Source organism: Pelobates fuscus, chromosome 11, assembly GCF_036172605.1.
Source record: "Pelobates fuscus isolate aPelFus1 chromosome 11, aPelFus1.pri, whole genome shotgun sequence".
Lineage (NCBI taxonomy): Eukaryota > Metazoa > Chordata > Amphibia > Anura > Pelobatidae > Pelobates > Pelobates fuscus.
Window position 1 is genome coordinate 88,088,754 of NC_086327.1, and position 22,695 is coordinate 88,111,448.

General features: G+C 38.8%; 1 protein-coding gene across 2 annotated transcripts in view; it reads right to left on the reverse strand.

Moving 5' to 3' along the window:
- Positions 1 to 22,695, reverse strand: part of MEGF6 (multiple EGF like domains 6) — a 517,377-nt gene that overhangs the window by 125,783 nt on the left and 368,899 nt on the right. Inside the window, exon 1 of one of the 2 annotated variants that reach the window (XM_063435730.1) lies at positions 11,021 to 11,238. The exons of the other annotated variant lie outside the window; for it this stretch is intronic. Within the exon in view, the coding sequence (XP_063291800.1) occupies positions 11,021 to 11,198 (178 nt within the window). The 5' untranslated portion in view covers positions 11,199 to 11,238. Of the gene's footprint in view, positions 1 to 11,020; positions 11,239 to 22,695 lie in introns of those variants that run through there. 2 annotated transcript variants of the gene reach the window in all.

Below are 22,695 nucleotides of genomic sequence, written 5' to 3' on the forward strand. Positions count from 1 at the left end.
TTGGTCTGTGTATTACTAATGGCTGATAAGAGTAAGGAGATACCTACTTAGTATTCGTGCAGGGTGCACACAGTGCATGAACAATAGGGACAAAATTCATACAAACAACTTAGAACCAAATGGTTACTGCTGCTTAACACCCCTGGTGGGCTGCCACATAAGCCACTCTTGTTAATGAGATTGGGTCAGGGTGCTTTAAGAACCATGCACTTCACATTAGCACAAAGAGCTGATGGTAATGCACTTAATGGCTGACTTAATGCCCCTACCTTGAATAGACTTCATTCAACTTTTTGAACTGATTTTTTATTTAAAAACTTGGTTGAAAGTTGGTCCTTAGTGGGTAGACCCCTTAGCCTCTATTTTAAAAACAAAATGTGTGCAGTTGACCCCAATTAATGGTATATTGAATGAGCTTGTCTATTGATTTAAGCATTTTTCATATTATTTCAGTAACGTTCCATTTCTAGTGCTGAGAGGAATCGTATCTTAACCTTAGCAGGCCCTTTGTTACATGGTTCAGTGCCAATGTCTATAGTCGTTGCTCTGGGATAACAAAATGACAGAGAGAATGAACTTCTTTCCAGTCTCCCCTATACAGAAATGAAGATTAAGAGAGGGGAAGCTGGCAGCCATCATATATCATGGGATTTTATACAGCTGTGACTATTACATGCGCCATTGTCTAAACCTCGAGTGACTAATTACTTCCATATGCACGAAATACCACAGCTGGCTGACACAATGTATTACTAACTTTATATAACAGCCCACTGTATACAAATGGGATATGAACATGATAGAACACTGATCTCCCACTAGATTTAAAGTAAAACTGTTCTGAGACTCTATAGCCAATAAGTGAAAAATAGTATGTGTCATTAGTTTGTGTCATTTTACCCCACTCCCTCTAGCATGTAAGCTCATTGAGCAGGGCTCTCAACCCCTCTGTTCCTGTGTGTCCAACTTGTCTGGTTACAACTACATGTCTGTTCGTCCACCCATTGTAAAGCGCTGCGGAATTTGACGGCGCTCTATAAATAATATAATAATAATAATAATAATAATATATATATTTTTTAACACTGAGACTCAGTTTTTATATATTTAAAGTAATATCGCTTCTTGTTGATGTCACATCTACCTTCTGAAATGGCAGAGGCAGATATTTCTGTGCAAAATAACTCACAATTCTATGATGATCCTTTTTGGGCAAACTTCCAAAACAAACTCCCAATATGTGTCCTCTTTGAAGCGAGTGTGGCCTCATCACTCAGTGATGACTTGACTTGCAGAGTCATTACACTTGCAAACTCTAATATTTTGACTCAGAAACTCCTGATCTGACAGCTGACTATATTCTTATGGGTATCAGGAATAATATTAGGCTCTGCTTAGACCCAGGCTATTGCATTATTAAAATATAAGCATTTCCCTTTTAGTAGGTTCAGTCATTTTTGCAGAATTATCCTTTCTTGGCTGGAACCACCAATTTTTCCGTCAGTCAGGTATGGAAATCATGTGAAAACTAAATATACTTGCACAAAGAGCAAGCCCGTTTGACTGACAGACACTTAAAATAGTTGCAAAAATAATGTATTTTAGTCAGCAGAGATATGCTTACTGACAGCTGACAATGATTTGAGATGGTGGGGTTCTAGACTCCACCGATACTGTTTGATTCCATGCCGTACTCCGCAAACTCCACCTCCTATCCCATTGGACTCTTATGAAATATTACAATGGATGTCAAAATAATCAAAAAATATATTTTATTTCTTTAAAAACCAATGCAAATTATGTGTTACTTAGAAAAAAAAAAGGAATTAAGAGCACACTTGGAATATGCATTTCTTAGTAGCGGTGCTGCTGGAAAGACCCACATTTCTAAAAAATACAGATTAAGGAACAGCGCACACAAAAACACAGTATTCAATTTTACAAGGTTACTTGAAATCACCTGGTGATAGTGGTTGGCATAACACGATATGGCCATATGGTGTAACTGAATCCTCATATTTGTTTCCTAAAACAGGTGATTTTACAAGTAGCCTTGGGAAATATAAAAAAAAATTTTGTGTGTGCTGTTTCTTAATCTGGAATTTGATGTATTAGTTAGTATACAGGAAACTGCTTAAAGTACTGAGTTAGGCTATTCCTGCCCTAATATAATAAATTATTCTAAATTAGGAAATTATTAAAACTATCAGCAAAGAAGAAACGTAATCATAAAAGAATCAAAGAAGAAGACTTGAGGACTAATGACAAGACAATGTTGGTATGAATAGCCCCTTGAAAATGTGGATAGTGTGGCAAGAATCTTCAACAGATATGCACTTCTGGGCAGTGGTGGCTCTAGGCTTTGTGAGGCCTTAGGCGAAACTCAAACATGAGGCCTCCACTAACACCAAAAATGGAAAAAAAAAACAGGGTTGCATTGTGTGTATACGGTGCTGTAGTTGTATTGAAGGACAAGCTTGCAGAGCTGGATACAGAGAGCTAGTCTCTGTATTCAATGTTCAGAGGCTTGCATTGCCGCAGCTCCCTGGGCCTATAGATAACAGTATGTACCTGCCTACTTGAGCAAAGTTTGAGCATATTATTGCATCAATATTAGACATTAGTGAGCATGAACGAAATGTCCCATGTGGGGACTGAAATCAAAACAGTTGCATTACAAGACTCAGAGTCAAGTCAATTTTTATGTAGCGCTTTAGGATTATAATGTAATAGATATAAACTATTAAGCATCCAGGCTCAGATACCTTAGTGCAAACACAATGGGTCAAAGTAATGATAGCAACAGACTGAGCAGGTTTAAGGTCTGGTCTCTTAGCTTTAACAAACCTAAGTTTCTCACAAGTCATCTGTTTAACAGCTTCCCCAGCCAGCCATCATTCATTAACAATGAGACAGTTGTGGAGTTGTGGAGGAATATTTTCACCATTTTAACTGGACTTTGCAAGTTAAACCTGTCCCCTGTCAGCAGTTTACTCCTTTTTTATTGACAATATATATTTTTTAAAAGCTTATTATTCCAAACATTATGCGGTCGGGCCCAGCCCTAAAGTCCTCGCTATAACCCATCACTGTTTAGATGTTATACACATTTATATTTACTGTCTGCCAAAATCATATACATCCATATTTAATTTTTTTTTTACATTCTTTATTTTTGCATGCGTATTGACATATAACGCTTGTACAGACATTTTATCCCGCATATATATGACAGGGAATGTCATAGGTGAAGTTTACAATGTCATGGGATTGGACAGCACTTTTTTATAATAATAATAATAGAACCAGGGGAAACATCATGCTATAAAGCTAGCTTTGCTCTTAGAAAATAACTAAATAATATATGTAGAGTAGATACACCACCTGAAGGGAACAAAAAACATTTAAAAAAATATATATATATATATTTTAAATATAACAGGTACCGTACAGGTATTTTAAGGTTAGTGTTGCTTCTACTACCCCAGCCCGCAGGACACTCATGCATACACTGGGCATAACTGGTACCAGCATACGAGTATGCTAGCTGTTACTAGTATTACCTAACCAAGTGTTACTTAGTGATGGCTGAGCATGAGATCTTGAGTTGACTCTACCAGGGATAGAAACTGTGACACTGAGGTTTAAACATTTAAAACATGAACCATCTGAATCTATATAGCTTTACATTTTATTATTTCTCTATATACAATGTTTTTTATATAAATATTTATATAAATCTCTAAGGGTAAACAAATAAATAATAACGGTTAAATCCACCAAAAGGTGAAAACTAAATTTGTGTGGTTCTTTGAAAGGTTCCAAACACTTTGCAATCATATTTTATTAACAGTAATTTTTCCTCATTACTGAGATTTTTTTCAAGCTGATTTTTGCTGCATACTGGGAGCCAGTGGGATTTTAACAGCACCACGCTTCAGCAAATTCTGAGAATTCTTGTGTTAGCCTTTAGTTTGTTTACTTTAGTTTTTTTATGTTGATTGACAGCATCACTTTTTCTCTCCTGGGGCATCAGAAATCCCATTCATATACTCATGAGACTACTTTTATCTGTAGCGAAGAGTCAAACTAGACAATCTGTACACAATGTCTGCCTGGAAAAAGAATAGAAATTAAAAAAAAAAAAAAAAAATGTATTATTCCTAAATGTATGCTCTTTGCATATCTTGTAGGACAAGAGGGTCCCCTGTCCTTATCACCCTATGCACAGTTTGCTATAACTGCAGTGAGCAAAAATCACTTCAGCTATAAGTCTTCAGTTAGATGTACCAGCAGTGGAAACCACACTTCTTACTTTCTAATACGTGGGGCATGGACACTCTCAATTTAACTTCCTGTTTATCTTCATCGACACATAAAGAAAGACCAAACCACAGGTGCCCACATACATGGTTGATGCACGACTTCATTCACAAAGGGTGTGTGTGCGCAGTATGTAGGCATGCATGTATTTATGTTCATAGAGTCAATGTGAATACACAAGTGCATTTTTGTATGTATTGTAATTGTCAATGATTGTGTCCATTTGCATACATTGTCACCTGTTCTAAAGAAGGATATTATGGCACTAGAAAAAGTGCAGAGACGGGCTACAAAATTAATAAAAGGAATGGAACATATCAGCTATGAAGAAAGGTTAACAAATTTAAACCTATTTAGTTTAGAAAAACGTTGCCCCAGAGGGGATATGATAACATTATGCAAATATATTCGGGGCCAATACAAACCATTGTGTGGAAATCTATTCACAAACCGGACTTTACATAGGACACGAGGTCATGCGTTTAGACTGGAAGAAAGAAGATTTCGTCTAAGGCAAAGGAAATGTTTTTTTACTGTAAGAACAATAAGGATGTGGAATTCTCTGCCTGAAGAAGTGGTTTTATCAGAGTCCATACAGATGTTCAAACAGCTACTAGATGCATACTTGCAAAAACAGAATATTCAAGGATATAATCTTTCAATGTAGGGTAATAACTGCTTGATCCAAGCAGGGCCGGCCTTAGGGGTGTGCGAGCTGTGCGGCCGCACAGGGCGCCATGGTGCAGGGGGCGCCCTGCGGCCGCATAGCTCACACGGCATGTCTGTTAGCCGCAATGCTAACAAGGCATTTGCCTTGGGCGGCATTTTCCAGGGGGCGTCAAAAAAAGCCGCCCCCAAATGCCCAAGGCAAATGTCTAGTTAGCCTTGCGGCTAACAGACATGCCGGGCGGTCGGGCGGCGCTGGCGGGCGGCTGGCGAGGGAGCACTTCCTCTGAGCTGTATGCTCAGCTCCCTCGCGCGCCGCAGAGTGAGGCTGGGAGCCGGAATATGACATCATATTCCGGCTCCCAGCCTCACTCTGCGGCGCGCGAGGGAGCTGAGCAAACAGCTCAGAGGAAGTGCTCCCTCGCCAGCCGCCCGCCAGCGCCGCCCGCCCAGCCCAGCAGCCACTGGACCACCAGGGAGGAAGAGACCCCCCCCAGCATTCCCAAAGGTAAGGAGGCTGGGGGGTGTCTAAATAAATTTAAAAAAATGTGTTAATGTGGGTGCGTGTGTGTGTGTGTGTGTATGTTAGTGTGTGTCTGTGTCTGTTAGTGTGTGTGTGTATGTTAGTGTGTGTCTGTGTCTGTTAGTGTGTGTCTGTTAGTGTGTGTATGTTAGTGTGTGTCTGTTAGTGTGTGTCTGTTAGTGTGTGTATGTTAGTGTGTGTCTGTGTATGTTAGTGTGTGTCTGTGTATGTTAGTGTGTGTCTGTGTCTGTTAGTGTGTGTCTGTGAGTGTGTTTGTCTGTTAGTGAGTGTGTGTGTCTGACTGTGTGTGGCTGTCTGCCTGTGTGTGTGTGACTGTTTGCCTATGTTTGTGTGTGTGTGTGTGTGACTGTCTGCGTGTGTGTGTGTGTGACTGTCTGCCAGTGTGTGTGTGTGTGTGTGACTGTGTGTGTGTGGCTGTCTGATAGTGTGTGTTTGACTGTTTGTCTGTGTGTGTGTGACTGTGTGTGTGTGTGTGGCTGTTTGCCTCTGTGTGTTTGGCTGTCTGCCTGTGTGTTTGTGTGTGGCTGTGTGTGTGGCTGTCTGCCTTTGTGTGTGTGTGGCTGTCTGCCTGTGTGTGTGTGTGTTTGTGTGTGACTGCCTATGTGTGACTGTCTGGGCAGACTAGATGGGCCGAATGGTTCTTATCTGCCGTCACATTCTATGTCTGTGTGTGTGTTTGTGTGTGGCTGTCTGTGTATGACTGCCTGAGTGTGTTTGTGTGTGTGTGTGTGTGTGTATGGCTGTCTGCCTGCCTGTGTGTGTGTGTGTGTGTGACAGGGTGTGTGGGAAGGGGTAAGGAGTGGGGGAGGGGGGGGCGCTGTGAAGATTTTTTGCACAAGGCGCCCAAATGCCTAAGGCCGGCCCTGGATCCAAGGATAAATTTGACTGCCATTCTGGGATCAAGAAGGATTTTTTTCCTAGCTTGTTGCAAAATTGTGCTTCAAACTGGGTTTTTTTGCCTTCTTTTGGATCAACAGCAAAAAACAAATGTGAGGAAGGCTGAACTTGATGGACGCAAGTCTCTTTTCAGCTATGTAACTATGTAACTATGTCTGTGTTAGTGTGTAGTGTCATTATGCATACATGCAAGTGTTTGTGGTTTCTAAAGTTCATTTTAAAGTTGTCCAGCATGTGCTTATTTGTATACCTTAGCATCAGCACATGTGAGTTCAGATAAATATACAAATGTGAGAGTGGAAACAGGGATAAATTTGTGCTAAGTGTAGTTGCGTGTATACAGAGATAGCTTTGTATAGTGGAAATGTGTGAATGCAAGTGTGCTTTTGTGTATGGTAGTGTGTATTTTAGAAAATATATGGTTGTATATAATGTGTCAGTGTATAAGCATGTGTGTATTTTCTATTTTAGTGAAAGCAGTGTGTGTGAACACAATGGAGGGTCAATATAGGTGTATGGTTGATAGAGTCTAACGCCAATTAAGTGCAGTAGTATGTAGTGGATAACCAGTGTTTGAATGCTGCAGTGTGTTTGTTTGGAGGGTCAGTTTGTTTGAATTCAGAAATGACTAAATAACTTACTTAGCCTGTTATACAGAAATACAATCTAACTGAATTGTTATTATTTACTTATTGTATGCCATTACACAGCCTCCAATATTTCTAATCAGAATTGCAATCAATGTACTGTCTCCAAAATCAACTGCAAGACTAATCCAGGTATGTATTAAACTATATATTGAATTGTTCATTTCTGCATAACGTCTACTTGCTGCACTAATTGGGCTTTTTGCCAAAGTGAGAATTGTTGTGAGAATTTCATTTGGAATTTACTTTGAATTCACTTTTTTTCTCATGCTAGTAAAGACTACCAATGCACCACAATTACTTATTCTTCTAGGTCCACTGACTCAGTATCTCTTCGGTCTTTTTATCCAGTGGTTAACAAAAAATATAAAAACTATAAGCCCCCCTAAAGTGTGATATTACAGAATGATGTATATACCACCATGGTCAAATAGGGATCGGGAAGGGGCCCTGAGAATGGGGACATAATAATTATATATATTTTGCTTTGCTATGTGTAAGCATTGTATTGGATGAGATCATCAAGACTGGTGATCTCAGCCAGGGAGGCATGCCAGCAATATAGAGACCAGTGTTGCAAGGTCTAAAAGGACTAAAATAACCTATACAGCGGATAGGCACATGCATAAGAATAAACAGTTTACAAAAACATAAATAACGTTATTCAGCAAACTACCAGCAGCTCTGTTTTATTCATGAATACAACTTATGAATGTTGCACCATGTCTCCTATAATGCTGCTGGCATCACAGTTTGCATCTCTAGATTGATGTGGCCTGTGGCCAAGTGCGCCTTGCACCAGTACTCATAGAGATAGTACGCTCCTGGATTTGCAAGTGTTTTCTCCCAGGTTGTAGCAACTGCAATTCCTTCCAAATCAGTGCACTGTGCATGTTGAGAGCTTGGTGGTTTAGCACTTTGATTGACAGAGCTTGTAGGCGGAGCTACTACTTAAAGGCCATATTTTCTTTGTTCAAACAAATTACCCAAACAAAACGGAAAAGAATCAGCGCTCTAAAAACCAAACACATAATGTAGAATACATGTAAATGAGGCAGCACACCTATGGTGGGGCTCCCTCTAAGCACCACAAGTAAGTAAAAACTAAACAAAAGAGGAGATAAGGTTGTACCAAAACAGAAAAGATAATATATTCTTTTTTATATTTTATTTTTTTATATGTTGGATTTTTTATATATTTAAAACTATACTCTGTCTATTCTGTTTTGGCGCAACCTTATCTCCTCTTTTGTTTAAATTACCCAAACACGACTGAAGAGACTGTTACCCTGCTACCATAACTACTTAACCCCTTAAGGACCAAACTTCTGGAATAAAAGGGAATCATGACATGTCACACATGTCATGTGTCCTTAAGGGGTTAAACAAGGTGCAGCGGTCACAGTGCCAGGAGTGTCTCTGTAATATAGCAATCCTTTGACTTAACCACCAAATCTGCAGACAATATTACAGGCTTCCAATTTCTTTCATATCGAATTTCTAATATTTATTATAGAAGAATAAACACATCTAGAGATCAGCAATTCTTTTTGTATATGTTAGCAAAATTATCAACACGTGCAAACTATGTAGACACCGCCTCGGGTCAAGGAATGACTGTGCTGACTCACATATTTAGACACTTAAAAAAAGATCTAACAAGTCAAACTGACTCATGTTCACTCTTAGCAACAAGTTACTTTATTTCCATTCCTTTGATTTACTTGTTCATACTTTTAGTGTAATTGTCCAGTCAGGCTTTTTTTTTCACTAAAGTGTATATTGGCAAGTATTCAAAGTAAATGTCAAATTATAGGCCAAAATAGACAAATTGGAAACATTTTAAATGTGACTGTTTTGGCCTATTTAGGTGACAGGGCTAAAACCTTGATCTGACCACATCAAGCTGGCGTGGTAGTTTCTGTGTCACAATAGTTTTAGAACTATCAGTTTGCTACCACTGTGCTAGTTAAGAATACAAATAAAGAGATTTCACATATTATTAAATAATATATTATAGCACCAACCATCCCTTGAACATCTGTGGATTGTGATCATGGCCAAGATAGTTCACTAGCCAAAAGTACCCTGGTCCAGTTGGCTTTGAACTTGCAGGTTCCATGTCACATGACATCCTACAACATTTAATATTAACCCATCAAGCTGTGGGGAACACGTTACTTTGTTAGGAAATGCCCTGTTTTAAATTTTAAGTTGGATTCAGCTTATATTTTAAGATCCACACGTTTCAACCTCAGAACTGCAGAGTCAGCTAGATGCATAGACTTGCAGGGCATTCCTGAGTTGGATTTGACTTTGATGGTGTGCCAGTAATTAAAGAATTATTCTTTTGTATTGGTTAACCTCTCATGGACCATAGCTCTGGTAAATGACTTCATATAATGACTTGCTCCTGGCATGCCATTGGTCCTTCACATAGTTAATTGAGCTGTACAAATTGTTAGGAATTTTTAACAACTTGCACATGTGCAGTGCATTGGTTAATTAAACAGCATACGCAACAACAGAAAATCTATTTGTTTTTCTCCTGCGTTCCAGAGAGGATGCCAAAGGGGTAATTCATAACATGGGTTCCAAATCAGAACTGTCACAAAAGAAAAGAAACACTTGAAGGTTACTATTGATGTCAAGGAATAGAGAATTTATTTAGCCTTGACTTGTCCATCTATTTGCCAGTTAAATAAGCAGCAGCTTATTTAACTTATTTAACCCAGAGATTATTAAACAGACCAAATAAATGATTGAAAACAGACATTCCAGTTCTCAAATTCCATAAATATAGAATTATGACACGCACACAAAAAAACAACTAATAAGTGTTCAACTCCAGAGAATGTATTTTGTTGTGTTCATATGTATGTGACATTTGTGCTGTACATGTAAACATTTGGAATTTTGACTTTCTTTCTTTAGAAAGTTGTGCCAAATCACACTACTTTTCCCCAGCCTTTACCTAACAGGAAAAGAGGCATTCTAGCCCAAAAGAGAGACTAGACCTTCCATTCAAAAGCATCAGCTTGTAGGGATAAATGGTCAGTGGTACCCTGAATATATTTATAGAACGGAAGTGTGTCGCCATCAAGCGGAGTTGAATTACACATTATAAATAAAGAAGAAATATTTTGCACTATTCAGCCACTGTATCTAAAAAAAGAGATATGCAGGATATTTGTAAGGATGATTTGTTTACCCTTGCTTACCAACATGCATATTCTTATAAGTGTAATAATAACTAAGGTTTAGATAGCAGCTTGCAATCTTTTAGTTTATCCAGCACATTACTCCCGGAAAAAAAATCAGGAGAATGAACACTATTTTGCAAAAAGGTGTGGTAGATACATGGTATGGCTTTCCAGTAGAAATAGTAGGAAATAATGTATAATTATGAGGAATATATATGCATTTATCTAATATATTTTAAATGCTGAATACCAGATTGATAACTTTTTAAACATTAAATTGTAGGGAAATGAAAACCAACTTACATACTTTAGGAAAACAAATCGCGGATTTGGAGATATTCTCAAAGTCATCTATAGTCACAGTTTGACTTTTTGAGCTTAAATTGTGCAAACTGTTTTTCATACTCACATTCAAAAAAGAGTTATATTACAAGCATCCAAAGTGAATTTCAGGTTTGAGACCGCAAAAGATGAATTGGGTGAAACATGTTTACGTTTTCAATTAGGATACTGTGGCCTAACATTTGAAAGTCCAACTGAATTCACGTTGGATACCCAGAAATTCATACATGAATTAGTAACCGTCAGTTTGATGTTTAGTGAATAGACCCCAAATGATCTGCAATCACCCAATCATTCAAAGTATACGTAGATATAGATACGCATATATATGCTAGATGTACAGTCACATTAAAAAATAAAAATAAAAGTTAACTCTTAACAAAAGTTAAAGTAAATACCTTGTCTTGTGTGGGGGCTACCAATGCTTGCTCCATATCCTATATTTCGCAAATAACATGGGTAACAATGATTTCGAAGATACCGGGAACCAGAAGTAAAAGTGGTACCCGCTGAGATGCTGAAGTAGACCAGGATAAGGAAACAATAGCACGATGGGAAGCTCATGTTACAGAACATAAAAGACCAGTGCACTCAGCAATGCTAATCTCTAAGAAACATGTAGAAAACTGCTGGACTCATGCACAGATGCAGATGGTTTGTTGTATTTTTTTTTTTTACTGTATATCTTCGGAAACCCTGGGACTTTCTTCAGCCCCTCCTTCACATGCCTTTTAAATTATTTAGGCTCAGCCTACCTCCTGCAGGTACAATAATAGACAGGCCCCCTGAAAAGCACAGTGTCAAAGCTCTTGGAAAGATTGCTGAATGAAACAGGGTTTAAAAAAAAAAAAAAAAAAAAAAAAAAGAATACAAGAACTGAAATGAACTGAGAGTGGAGCCAGACTGCATTTTCTAGATACGTTTCTTTTCCTAACTAGAAGCTGGAAAGAAAGTAATAAATCTAAACCACATTTTTGGGGGGTTAAAAAGAGAAGTAAATCTATTGAACATATTTATATTGTTTGTTTGTTTTTTTGTTTAGTTTTTTTTTTTTTTTATCCATTGGAATAGATGTTCTAGACAGTTAGGAATTCTTTGATGTTTATTCTTCAATGCATAGGGGTTTATTCACTAAACAGTAAACTTGCTGATAACTATCTTGAGACATTTGCAGGGTTAGTCAATTAGATGAGAAATGTCAGGAATTACAAATGTATAGCCAAAATGGCCAAACTGAAAAGGAAATTGACTTGTGGATTTTTTTCTTATTTGTCTCTTTGTGATCATTTTTAAAATTCCATTTGAATTTCCAGCAATCCTCACTTTACTGAATAATCATGTTAAGCTGATAAACAGATGAACTAATGGGATAATAAAATCTCAATCTCTACCAATGTGGAAATGCAAAGGATTATTCACTAAATTGTTAATGGGATTTTCTAAGTACCAAAACAACATTAGCTTAATTTATTTTATTTATTTATTTATTACTGGTATTTATAAAGCGCCAACGGATTCCGCAGCGCTGTACAATTAGTGGAGAACGTACAATATACACAGACAAATACAAAAGCTAGAGAGAGGCCTGCCCGTAAGCTGATAACTAGCCATTCAAGCTCTTTTATACAAAGTGCTTAGCTAGATAGACCCTGAGCTTACAATCTAATGGATACTGTGGGGATTTAAAACAAAAGGTAGCAGGGGAAATTTGGAGGTGATGTCTAAAAGAGTTAACAGAGAGAATCAGCTATTGGTAAAATGTAATGGCAATGAATAGGTAATTGAGTGAGAATCTCAAACAGCTGGAGGAGCATGCTATATATTTAGTGAGAACCTGGGTGGGCAGGAGGGTGGGAAGTGGTGAAGAAAAAAAAATGCAGAGCATCACAGTCGCTGTTCCTATGAGTGAGTATGAGTATGAGTGTGAGATGAGGCCTGAAGAACAAAGATGGAGATGGAACAGTTATATTAAGGTATTTACGGCCAGGAGGAGTATGGGGGAAAGGTGCTTGTTTGTGTGTGTGTGGGGGGGGGGGGGGGGGGGGAGGGGGGAGGAGGTATAGTAGCAATGTGTTGTATACAATTGAACCAAATTCTAACACCCAAAAGCAGTTATCAATTCTCTACAATTTAGGAGTTGAATCATTTGGTTTATGCAGTAATAGTCACATCTCCCCCGACAGTGACTCACATAGAAAACATGAAATAAAGGGAAGTTAAAAATTAAAAATCTATTTTTCAGGAAGCATGTCGGGAGGCTGTAAGAGTTATAGCCAGGGGAGGAGTGGCTAAGACTGCATAAACAAAGTGATTTAACTCCTAATTGGCAGAGAAATGAGTAGTGATACTGTAGGGACATAATATATACAGAAGAAAAAGGAAATAAATGTTTCTTAGTGGATTATAATATGATTAATTAAAACAATATGTATTGATCTGAATATTGGAATTCTGAAATAAACATCTTGAATTATATAATAAAACATTAAAGTTTTATATTTATAAATTCACACAGCAAAGAAATTGGTTATCAGCAGTTACTATAATATAATAAGGTGTATAACTAAATATTGCACTGAGCGATAACTTTTTCACTAAATGTTCCTAATCTTGTATGAAGAGAAATGTTTTCTGTGATGAATAACATTGCATATAAAATATATCACTATTGCGCAGAGCAAGTTTAACCTATTCCTATATCCCAATCTTCAATGATCGGAAACTTATTTAAATCAAAATGAGAAAATAGATCTTAAACCCATAAGATGAGAGGTGGGAGCTGGGGGAGTGCCCCTAACCTACGCGTTTTACCAAAGTGAGACATCACTTTTTATATTATTTTTGTGTTAGTGTAATGCAGAGTGTGTGTTAGTGTAATGATAATGGAGAGTGTGTGTTAGTGTAGTGAATGCAGTGTGTGTTAGTGTAGTGAATGCAGAGTGTGTGTCAGTGTAATGAATGCAGAGTGTGTGTTAGTGTAATTAATGCAGTGTGTCAGTGTAATAAATGCAGTGTGTTAGTGTAATGAATGCAGAGTGTGTGTTAGTGTAATGAATGCAGAGTATGTGTTAGTGCAGTGAATGTAGAGTATGTGTTAGTGCAGTGAATGCAGAGTGTGTGCTAGTGCAGTGAATGCAGAGTGTGTGTCAGTGTAATGAATGCAGAGTGTGTGTTAGTGCAATGAATGCAGAGTGTGTGTTAGTGCAGTGAATGCAGTGTGTGTGTTAGTGTAATGAATGCAGTGTGTGTGTTAGTGCAGTAAATGCAGTGTATGTGTTAGTGTAATGAATGCAGTGTGTGTGTGTGTTAGTGCAGTGAATGCAGTGTGTGTGAGTGTAATGAATGCAGTGAGTGTGTTAGTGCAGTGAATGCAGTGTGTGTTAGTGTAATGAATGCAATGTGTGTTAGTGTAATGAATGCAGTGTGTGTGTTAGTGTAATGAATGCAGTATGTGTGTTAGTGCAGTAAATGCAGTGTATGTGTTAGCGTAATGAATGCAGTGTGTGTGTGTGTTAGTGCAGTGAATGCAGTGTGTGTGAGTGTAATGAATGCAGTGAGTGTGTTAGTGCAGTGAATGCAGTGTGTGTTAGTGTAATGAATGCAATGTGTGTTAGTGTAATGAATGCAGTGTGTGTGTTAGTGTAATGAATGCAGTATGTGTGTTAGTGCAATGAATGCAGTGTGTGTTAGTCCAGTGAATGCAGTGTGTGTGTTAGTGCAATGAATGCAGTGTGTGTGTTAGTGTAATGAATGCAGTGTGTGTGTTTGTGCAGTGAATGCAGAGTGTGTGTGAGTGTAATGAATGCAGTTTGTGTGTGTTAGTGCAGTGAATGCAGTGTGTGTGAGTGTAATGAATGCAGTGTGTGTGTTAGTGTAATGAATGCAGTGTATGTTAGTGTAATGAATGCAGAGAGTGTATGTGTGTGTTTACTAGTGTATGCATGTAATGTAATGAAAGTTATTCCCCCCTCCCTGTTTCTTACCTGGTCCAGGGAGGGGGGAAGATTTCATGATCCCTGGTGGTCCGGTGGCATGGTGGGGCTCCCTGTATTTGCAGAGGGGGCCCAGCGGACTGCAGGAGCACTTTACAGATCTTCCCTGTCTCTAACTCCCACGAGATGTGGTATGCTCCCCGCACGGAGCGTTGCCATGGTAACCCGTGTCAACGCTCTAACGGCTGCACGTTTGCGGGAGTTAGAGACAGGGAAGATCTGTAAAGTGCTCCTGCAGTCCGCTGGGCCCCCTCTGCAAATACAGGGAGCAGGGGGCCCACGGCTGCACATATATATAGCGATCATCGCTATATATATGTGCAGAGAGTAATTGTGGGGCCCTGGACTGCCAAAGCAGTCCGGGCCCCCCAGGACCGCCGGTTGTCACCCCCTGATGGCGGCCCTGCTGCAAAGAGTCAAACCCATGGACTGTACAAGGTAACACAATTGCAAAGCATGCCATGTGTAGTCTAAATATGTATGTTGCACTGTCCTCTATCATATCCTACTGTTCTCCGGAGCACACTACAGTGTCAGCACTAACACTGGGATATTTCATCCTGATATACAATGTTTTGCTACATATTGTGATGGAAGCTAAGCAAAACAAACTCAAGTACTATATGGATATTCAACAACGCAATGGAAATTATTTATAAAGTGCAATTCTCAGGCAAAGTTCCAAAAGAGAAGCAATCAACAGGAACATTCCATTGGATTCCATAAGAGACTGCTTCACTTTTAGAACCCATAAACTCATCTCTGCATTTGCTATGTATAAATATGTCCCATATGTTCTAACTAAGTTGTTAGATTGTTAGATTAAATAATTTTCCCTGTGTAATAATGTGAATTTTATATGTGTTAAAGAAGAAAAAAAGTTATTTTATTTTAATTTTTTAAAGGGTTCTTACAAACCTTTTTATTGTTGTAAGAATAACACCACGTTGGCATTATTTTGTAGGTCCCCTCAATATAAATGCTAAAAAGCATTTTTAAATAAAGTTTACCTTAATCCAGCATCGGGGAAAGCTCCCCGATCCTGCTCGACGCTGCTCGGCCCTCCCTGTCTGAAGTCACGTCTGAAGGCTTCTCATTCTTTGATTGGACCATTTTACCAGCTCCAAGCTGGCGAAGTGAGGGTAGAGTGAGGGACATGAGGAGGGAGGGCAGGGAATTCAAACATATACAGAATGGAATAGAAAGGATGAGATGGTTGATATCAGTGTGGGAGTGAGGGATGGAAGATGGCTCTTCCAGCAAGGGAATGTCTGTCGGCAGCGCACAGTGCGTACTAATGACAGACATTTTTTAATGCAAATTTCTGGGCTGCCCAAGTACCTAAGTAGGGTGCTACTTGCCCCATCACACAATTAATACTATCTTTGGATGTGTAGTGTTTCAAGCTGAAACCCTGCATATAAAGGCTTCTACCATCATGACCACTTCAAAAAGCTGAAGGTGGTTGGAGTAACCCTTTCAGAAGAAGAGGTGTTATTTTTTCAAAGGTTATTGACAAATGCTTACCCCAAATTATGCACTTTCCTTCATTTCATAAGAACATTTTATATCAGATTTATTTATTTTTTTGGTTTGGTAATTGTCAGATTGGCAATGTTCTATATCAACATCCCTAAGAATATTAACCTTTAAATAGTTCAACAATATTGTAAAAGAAATAGTTTAAGTTCCATTAACACTGCAGCTCGTAGCGTGGATATGGTGCAACAAGTCTTTGATTACCCTACACCAATTTTATGTTAAACTGTTTTTTTGGATTGACAAAAAAAATGTTCTCCTGGCACCAAAAAGCCTCTCCCCTACACAACAATGAGATTAGCTCATTGCTCGCAGCCTATTATTGGCATTCTAGCTTTGGATAGCTTTGAATATATGTTAAAGTGAAAGTGAAAGACTAGCAGCAGAAGGGCTAGACTTTGAGTTCAAGGAGAGCACTAGTTTTTTTTTATAGTACTTAGTGTCTCTTTAAATGAAACCTTAACTTATGTTAACATAAAGCTATATGAAAAAAATGTAGATACAGCAAGTCTTAAAGAAACACAAATAGCACAATGGCTGTTACACCTCAAGCGATCACCCCAAAACTCACAAATAATGTGTTCAAGAAAGCCTGGAATAAAAGCTATAGTTAACTCCCATAATGCACTTGAAAAAGCCTACCCATTCGGAGAAACGCGTGGTGCTTTGTATACTTGTTCCCATATTTGCTTTAATTTATGTGAGTAATAATAAAGTGTAATCTATATTATACTCCTGTACCTTCCTGACGATAATACATCATTTTCCTTGGGAATATACAACCCAAGCGTTTTGGATTGAGCAAAACCTTCTTTTTGCTCTCAAAAAAGTGAGTACATCTCCTATTTTTATATGCTCTTATAACCACACGGTATGCACTATATTCTATATTTTGTTTTTTTTATATCTACGGTGAGGATTTTACCTACCCATAGAAAGAAACATGTCTGCACCTATATCCAAAGAGTGGGGATTATTCTACTCCAGGCCATTTTCAAGGAGCCATTAGAGGGCTCTAACATAAGCGAGTGTGCCTTTTTATACTATTTATTAAGTTTTGGTTTCCTGATATATTGCACTATTGTTTTTTTGCTCTTGTGTTTATGTTACATATGCATACCTGATTCATTATATCCATAGGCAGTGATTGTACTGCCCAGGAGCTACATCTAGGGCTAAGATATAGCTCCCTACACTGTAAGTGAATTTCCTTCTGTTTTTAATTTGGAAATTTGACATACTGCACCATATATTTATCCTCTTTTTTTCAACTACACATCTCTTGAAATTTGACAATCCCTCCAAAGTGCTTCTCCCAATTTTTCATTTTTCTTTACTCCATATCAACAACCAGACAAGGGAGACTCTCACATCTAGACATTGTAAGCGCTAGAAAAATCTTCTATCTTTTATTTTTAACTCCCACATCTGTCTGTAGAACTTTTATTTCCAAATGGGAAAACATTAATCAGCTTAAACAGCAAACTATTTTTAGGTTGGGAGGAGGGAACATAACAACACTAACACTGTAGGGGATCATCAAGTTTTTCTTTGGGCTTAAGCCCCAGGTGTTGCTGAAATCTAATCCGACAGCCATTAGAGGTGCTTCCGCAAAAATAGCCAAGTGAAACTCGAGTATTTCATTTAGATGGTCTCACATACACTGTCTGATTTACAGAGCGCAGTGTTTTGCCGTGCATGCGCACTAGCCTCCTAATGGTTTGCTATGGAAAAGCATTGGATTGGCTGAGATCACCAAGGCTGATGATCTCATCCAAGGAAGCTGGGAGAGCTAGAGAAAGAGCAGTGTGGGATCAGGTGAATAGTAAGTAAAATACCTTTTATACCTTTTGGGGGTCATCCAAATGGTGACTAGGAGACTATATACATTTGTATTCCTAAAACTATAATGGTCCTTTAATTTTAAAAAGAGGTCAGTCATTTGTGAGGCAACTCCTGAGCACCATGTATCGTACAAAGACACTAATGAATAAATGTAGGGTTTTATTTATGGCTATACTAAGTGATACAAGCTCCAGAATGTAGATGGAACTAATGACCAGCTAATTGTACCATTCTTTATCGAGTAGTATGACATTATTGTGATCTTTAAGAGATTTGTCTAATCTATAGCAGGGTAATCCCTAAGTAAGTCACCAGCTGTTCTGAAAAAGAACTCCCATAATGCATTTAAACCAGGCTGATGGTGAAGCATCATGGAAATTGCAGTTTTAAAACAGCTTGAGAGTTGCCTGTTAGCTACTCCAGGTCTATTAGCGCAGTTACAAATGAGATGTAAGGGCACAGCATAAAGAGACTTGATATACAGGAGGGAATGCTAGGAATTCAGTGTGAATATCTGCTTATAATTAATGAGCTTGTAAAGCAAGCATGGGGTGTCTCAGCAGATTTAAGGCTCAATATCACAAGGCAACGGAGTCATGCTCCACATCTGGTAACTGAGGTGCATCATAGCCGAAGAGAGAAAGGCATTTCTTTCGTCGTTGTACAAAAACATGTTCGCATGCAACAAGCAGGCTTTACTTAGTCACAGTGAGCAATTTCCTCTCAGCCCAACACTTGGAAAACATGAGGGAAAAATAAAGACAAAAAAAGAAATAATGATAACTTCTACCCACCTGGTTTTGAAATTACTGCAATACATAATTAATTACAATTTTAGCCATTGTGGCTGTGTGTGCAGGGCAATTAATTATTCTTATTATTTTTTTTTTAAAACAGCTAGCTGCAAGCAAAGTAAAACACAGAGTGCCCTTTATATTGAGAAAAAGTTATTATTTTAAAACTGCAGTTAATTTCAATATTACATAAATCTGCATGATATAACAGATTATCTTTGCGGTTTTGTGTGAAGCAAATATTTGAGGTCACCTGGCAACTTCTGGAGACTTCAAACAATATTTTTTATCAGACCGCATTGGTACAATGTCACCATTCTCCCAAATTTCAAGATGGACTTGCAACATGCACAAAACTGGCCAAAATATGGTAGCTAACAGATACTTGTAGGAGAAAGCTGTTTTAGATATAAAAGAGACAAAGTGCTGAGGACGTTGAAGGGGCCTTCTTAGCTTTATAACCATTGTTGCTTGTTATGGCAAAAATTGTCTTGGGATTGCAGTCTCCCTGACTTCAGGGTTAATTCAAAATTAATTTAAGGTGAAAATAGCCAAACTGGAAAATCTCAGTTCAAATGGACAGGGGTCGTCATTGGCACTCTGGCCAGTCTGCAGCTTTGCAGCCCCATGCACAGCAAACTGGAATGCACCGTGTGTACTGACACATTTCTGTCATGGCCAGCATTATGTTCTTTAGCAATTTGAGCTACAGTAGCTCTTCTGTGTTACATTGGGCACCCATGCCCCTGATGCCTGTAACCGGTTATCCTTCCCTGCATCACTTTTGGTATGTACTAACCACTGCATACTGGGAACACCCAACAAGACTTGCTCGGACCCAGTCATCTAGCCATCACTATATAGCCCTTGACAAAGTCACTCAGATTTTCACTTGCCCATTTTTTCTGCTTTCATCACATGAAATTCAAGAACTGACTGTTATTATTAATATTATTTTATTATTATTATTTTATTATTTATATAGCGCCAACAAATTCCGTAGCGCTGTACAATGGGTGGACTAACAGACACATAATTGAGATCAGACCACTGGACGTACAGGAACAGAGGGGTTTGAGGGCCCTGCTCGATGAGCTTACATGCTAGAGGGAGTGGGGCATAGTGACACAAAGGGTTAGAGTAGGGGAATTAAATATTCTGTTAGAGAAGGGTTTATTGAGTGCTTGGTAGGTCATTTTTGACAGTTGCAGGAAAGGAGTCATGAGGTGGGGGATGAGAAACCTGCTGACAGTGTAATTGATACGCTTTAATGAAGAAGTGAGTTTTCAAAGATTTTTTGAAGGAGTGGAGGCTGGGTGAAAGTCTGATTGAGGAGGGAAGGGAGTTCCACAGAATTGGTGCAGCCCTGGAGAAGTCTTGAAGGCGAGCATCAGAGGTGGGGATCCGGGCAGAGGATAGGCGTAGGTCTTGGGCTGAGCGCAGGGGTCTCGATGGGACATACTTGTGTATGAGGGAGGATAGGTATGTTGGAGCAGCATTATGTAGGGATTTGTAAGCAAGCGCCAGAATTTTGAAATGGGCCCTGTATCTAACTGGAAGCCAATGCAGGGACTGACAGATCCTGGAGGCATGGGAGGTGCGACTGTTGACTTGCTGCCTAATATATCCCACCCCTTGGCAAGCGCCATTTGAACAATATAATCAATGTTATTCACTTTATTTACCAGGATGGATACATTGAGATTTCTCTCGTTTTCAAGTATGTCCTGGGTCTTTGTCCACAAAACATTGCATTGTTACAATAGAATACAATATTACAAAAATACAATATACAAACTATAAAAATGTATACACATACACATATATATATATATATATAAATGTAACACATAACAGGTAATAATTATTTTCAACCAAGACAGGTGCATTCTGTGCTGAGGTGTATTGCCATAGATCTCTTAAAAGATTTTAGATTGAATGAAGATTAGACTGTGTCGCTGAGGTTATTCCATAATTGCTGTGCTCTGTAGGAAAAGGAGGATTGAGACACTTTATTTTTGTATTGCGGTATGCTAAATATCGTGCTAGTTTACCTGTCAGTGGTTTTAATGTTGTAGCTGATCAGTGTGCAGTTGTTATCAAAAAAATTCAACCCCCATTGAAAATCAGGTTTATTGTCAAAATGTACAGACTTTCAGCTGTTTGCAATGAACAAATGAAACAAAAGCAATTTAAATACCGTATATACTCGAGTATAAGCCGACCCGAATATAAGCCGAGGCCCCTAATTTTACCCCAAAAAACTAGGAAAACGAATTGACTCGAGTATAAGACTAGGGTGGGTAATGCAGCAGCTACTGGTACATTTCTAAATAAAATTAGATCCTAAAAAAATTATATTAATTGAATTTTTATTTACAGTGTGTGTATATAATGAATGCAGTGTGTGTGTATGAATGCAGTGTGTGTGTATGAATGCAGTGTGTGTATATGAGTGCAGTGTGTGTGTATGAGTGCAGTGTGTATGAGTGCAGTGTGTGTGTGTATGAGTGCAGTGTGTGTATGAGTGCAGTGTGTGTATGAGTGCAGTGTGTGTGTATGAGTGCAGTGTGTGTATGAGTGCAGTGTGTATGTATGAATGCAGTGTGTGTATGAGTGCAGTGTGTATATGAGTGCAGTGTGTATATGAGTCCAGTGTGTGTGTGTGTGTGTGTGTGTGTGTGAATGCAGTGTGTATATGTATGAGTGCAGTGCAGTGTGTATGAATGCAGTGTGTGTATATGAATGCAGTGTGTGTGTATGAGTGCAGTGTGTGTGTATGAGTGCAGTGCATGTTTATGAGTGCAGTGTGTATGAGTACAGTGTGTATGAGTGCAGTGTGTATGTATGAGTGCAGTGTGTATGTATGCATGCAGTGTGTATGTATGAATGCAGTGTGTGTATGAGTGCAGTGTGTGTGTGTGAATGCAGTGTGTATGTGTATGAGTGCAGTGTGTGTGTATGAATGCAGTGTGTGTGTATGAGTGCAGTGTGTGTATGAGTGCAGTGTGTATGTATGAGTGCAGTGTGTATGTATGAATGCAGTGTGTGTTTGAGTGCAGTGTGTATATGAGTGCAGTGTGTATATGAGTCCAGTGTGTGTGTGTGTGTGTGTGTGAATGCAGTGTGTATGTGTATGAGTGCAGTGTGTGTGTATGAATGCAGTGTGTGTGTATATGAATGCAGTGTGTGTGTATGAGTGCAGTGTGTGTGTGTATGAGTGCAGTGCGTGTTTATGAGTGCAGTGTGTATGAGTGCAGTGTGTGTATGAGTGCAGTGTGTATGAGTGCAGTGTGTATGTATGAGTGCAGTGTGTATGTATGAATGCAGTGTGTGTATGAGTGCAGTGTGTAAATGAGTGCAGTGTGTGTGTATGAATGCAGTGTGTATGTGTATGAGTGCAGTGTGTGTGTATGAATGCAGTGTGTGTGTATGAGTGTAGTGTGTGTATGAGTGCAGTGTGTGTTTATGAGTGCAGTGTGTATGAGTGCAGTGTGTGTGTATGAGTGCAGTGTGTATGAGTGCAATGTGCATGTATGAGTGCAGTGTGTATGTATGAATGCAGTGTGTGTATGAGTGCAGTGTGTATATGAGTGCAGTGTGTGTGTGTGTGTGTGAATGCAGTGTGTATGTGTATGAGTGCAGTGTGTGTGTGTATGAATGCAGTGTGTGTGTATATGAGTGCAGTGTGTGTGTATGAGTGCAGTGTGTGTGTATGAGTGCAGTGTGTGTATGAGTGCAGTGTGTATGTATGAGTGCAGTGTGTATGTATGAATGCAGTGTGTGTTTGAGTGCAGTGTGTATATGAGTGCAGTGTGTATATGAGTCCAGTGTGTGTGTGTGTGTGTGTGTGTGTGAATGCAGTGTGTATGTGTATGAGTGCAGTGTGTGTGTGTATGAATG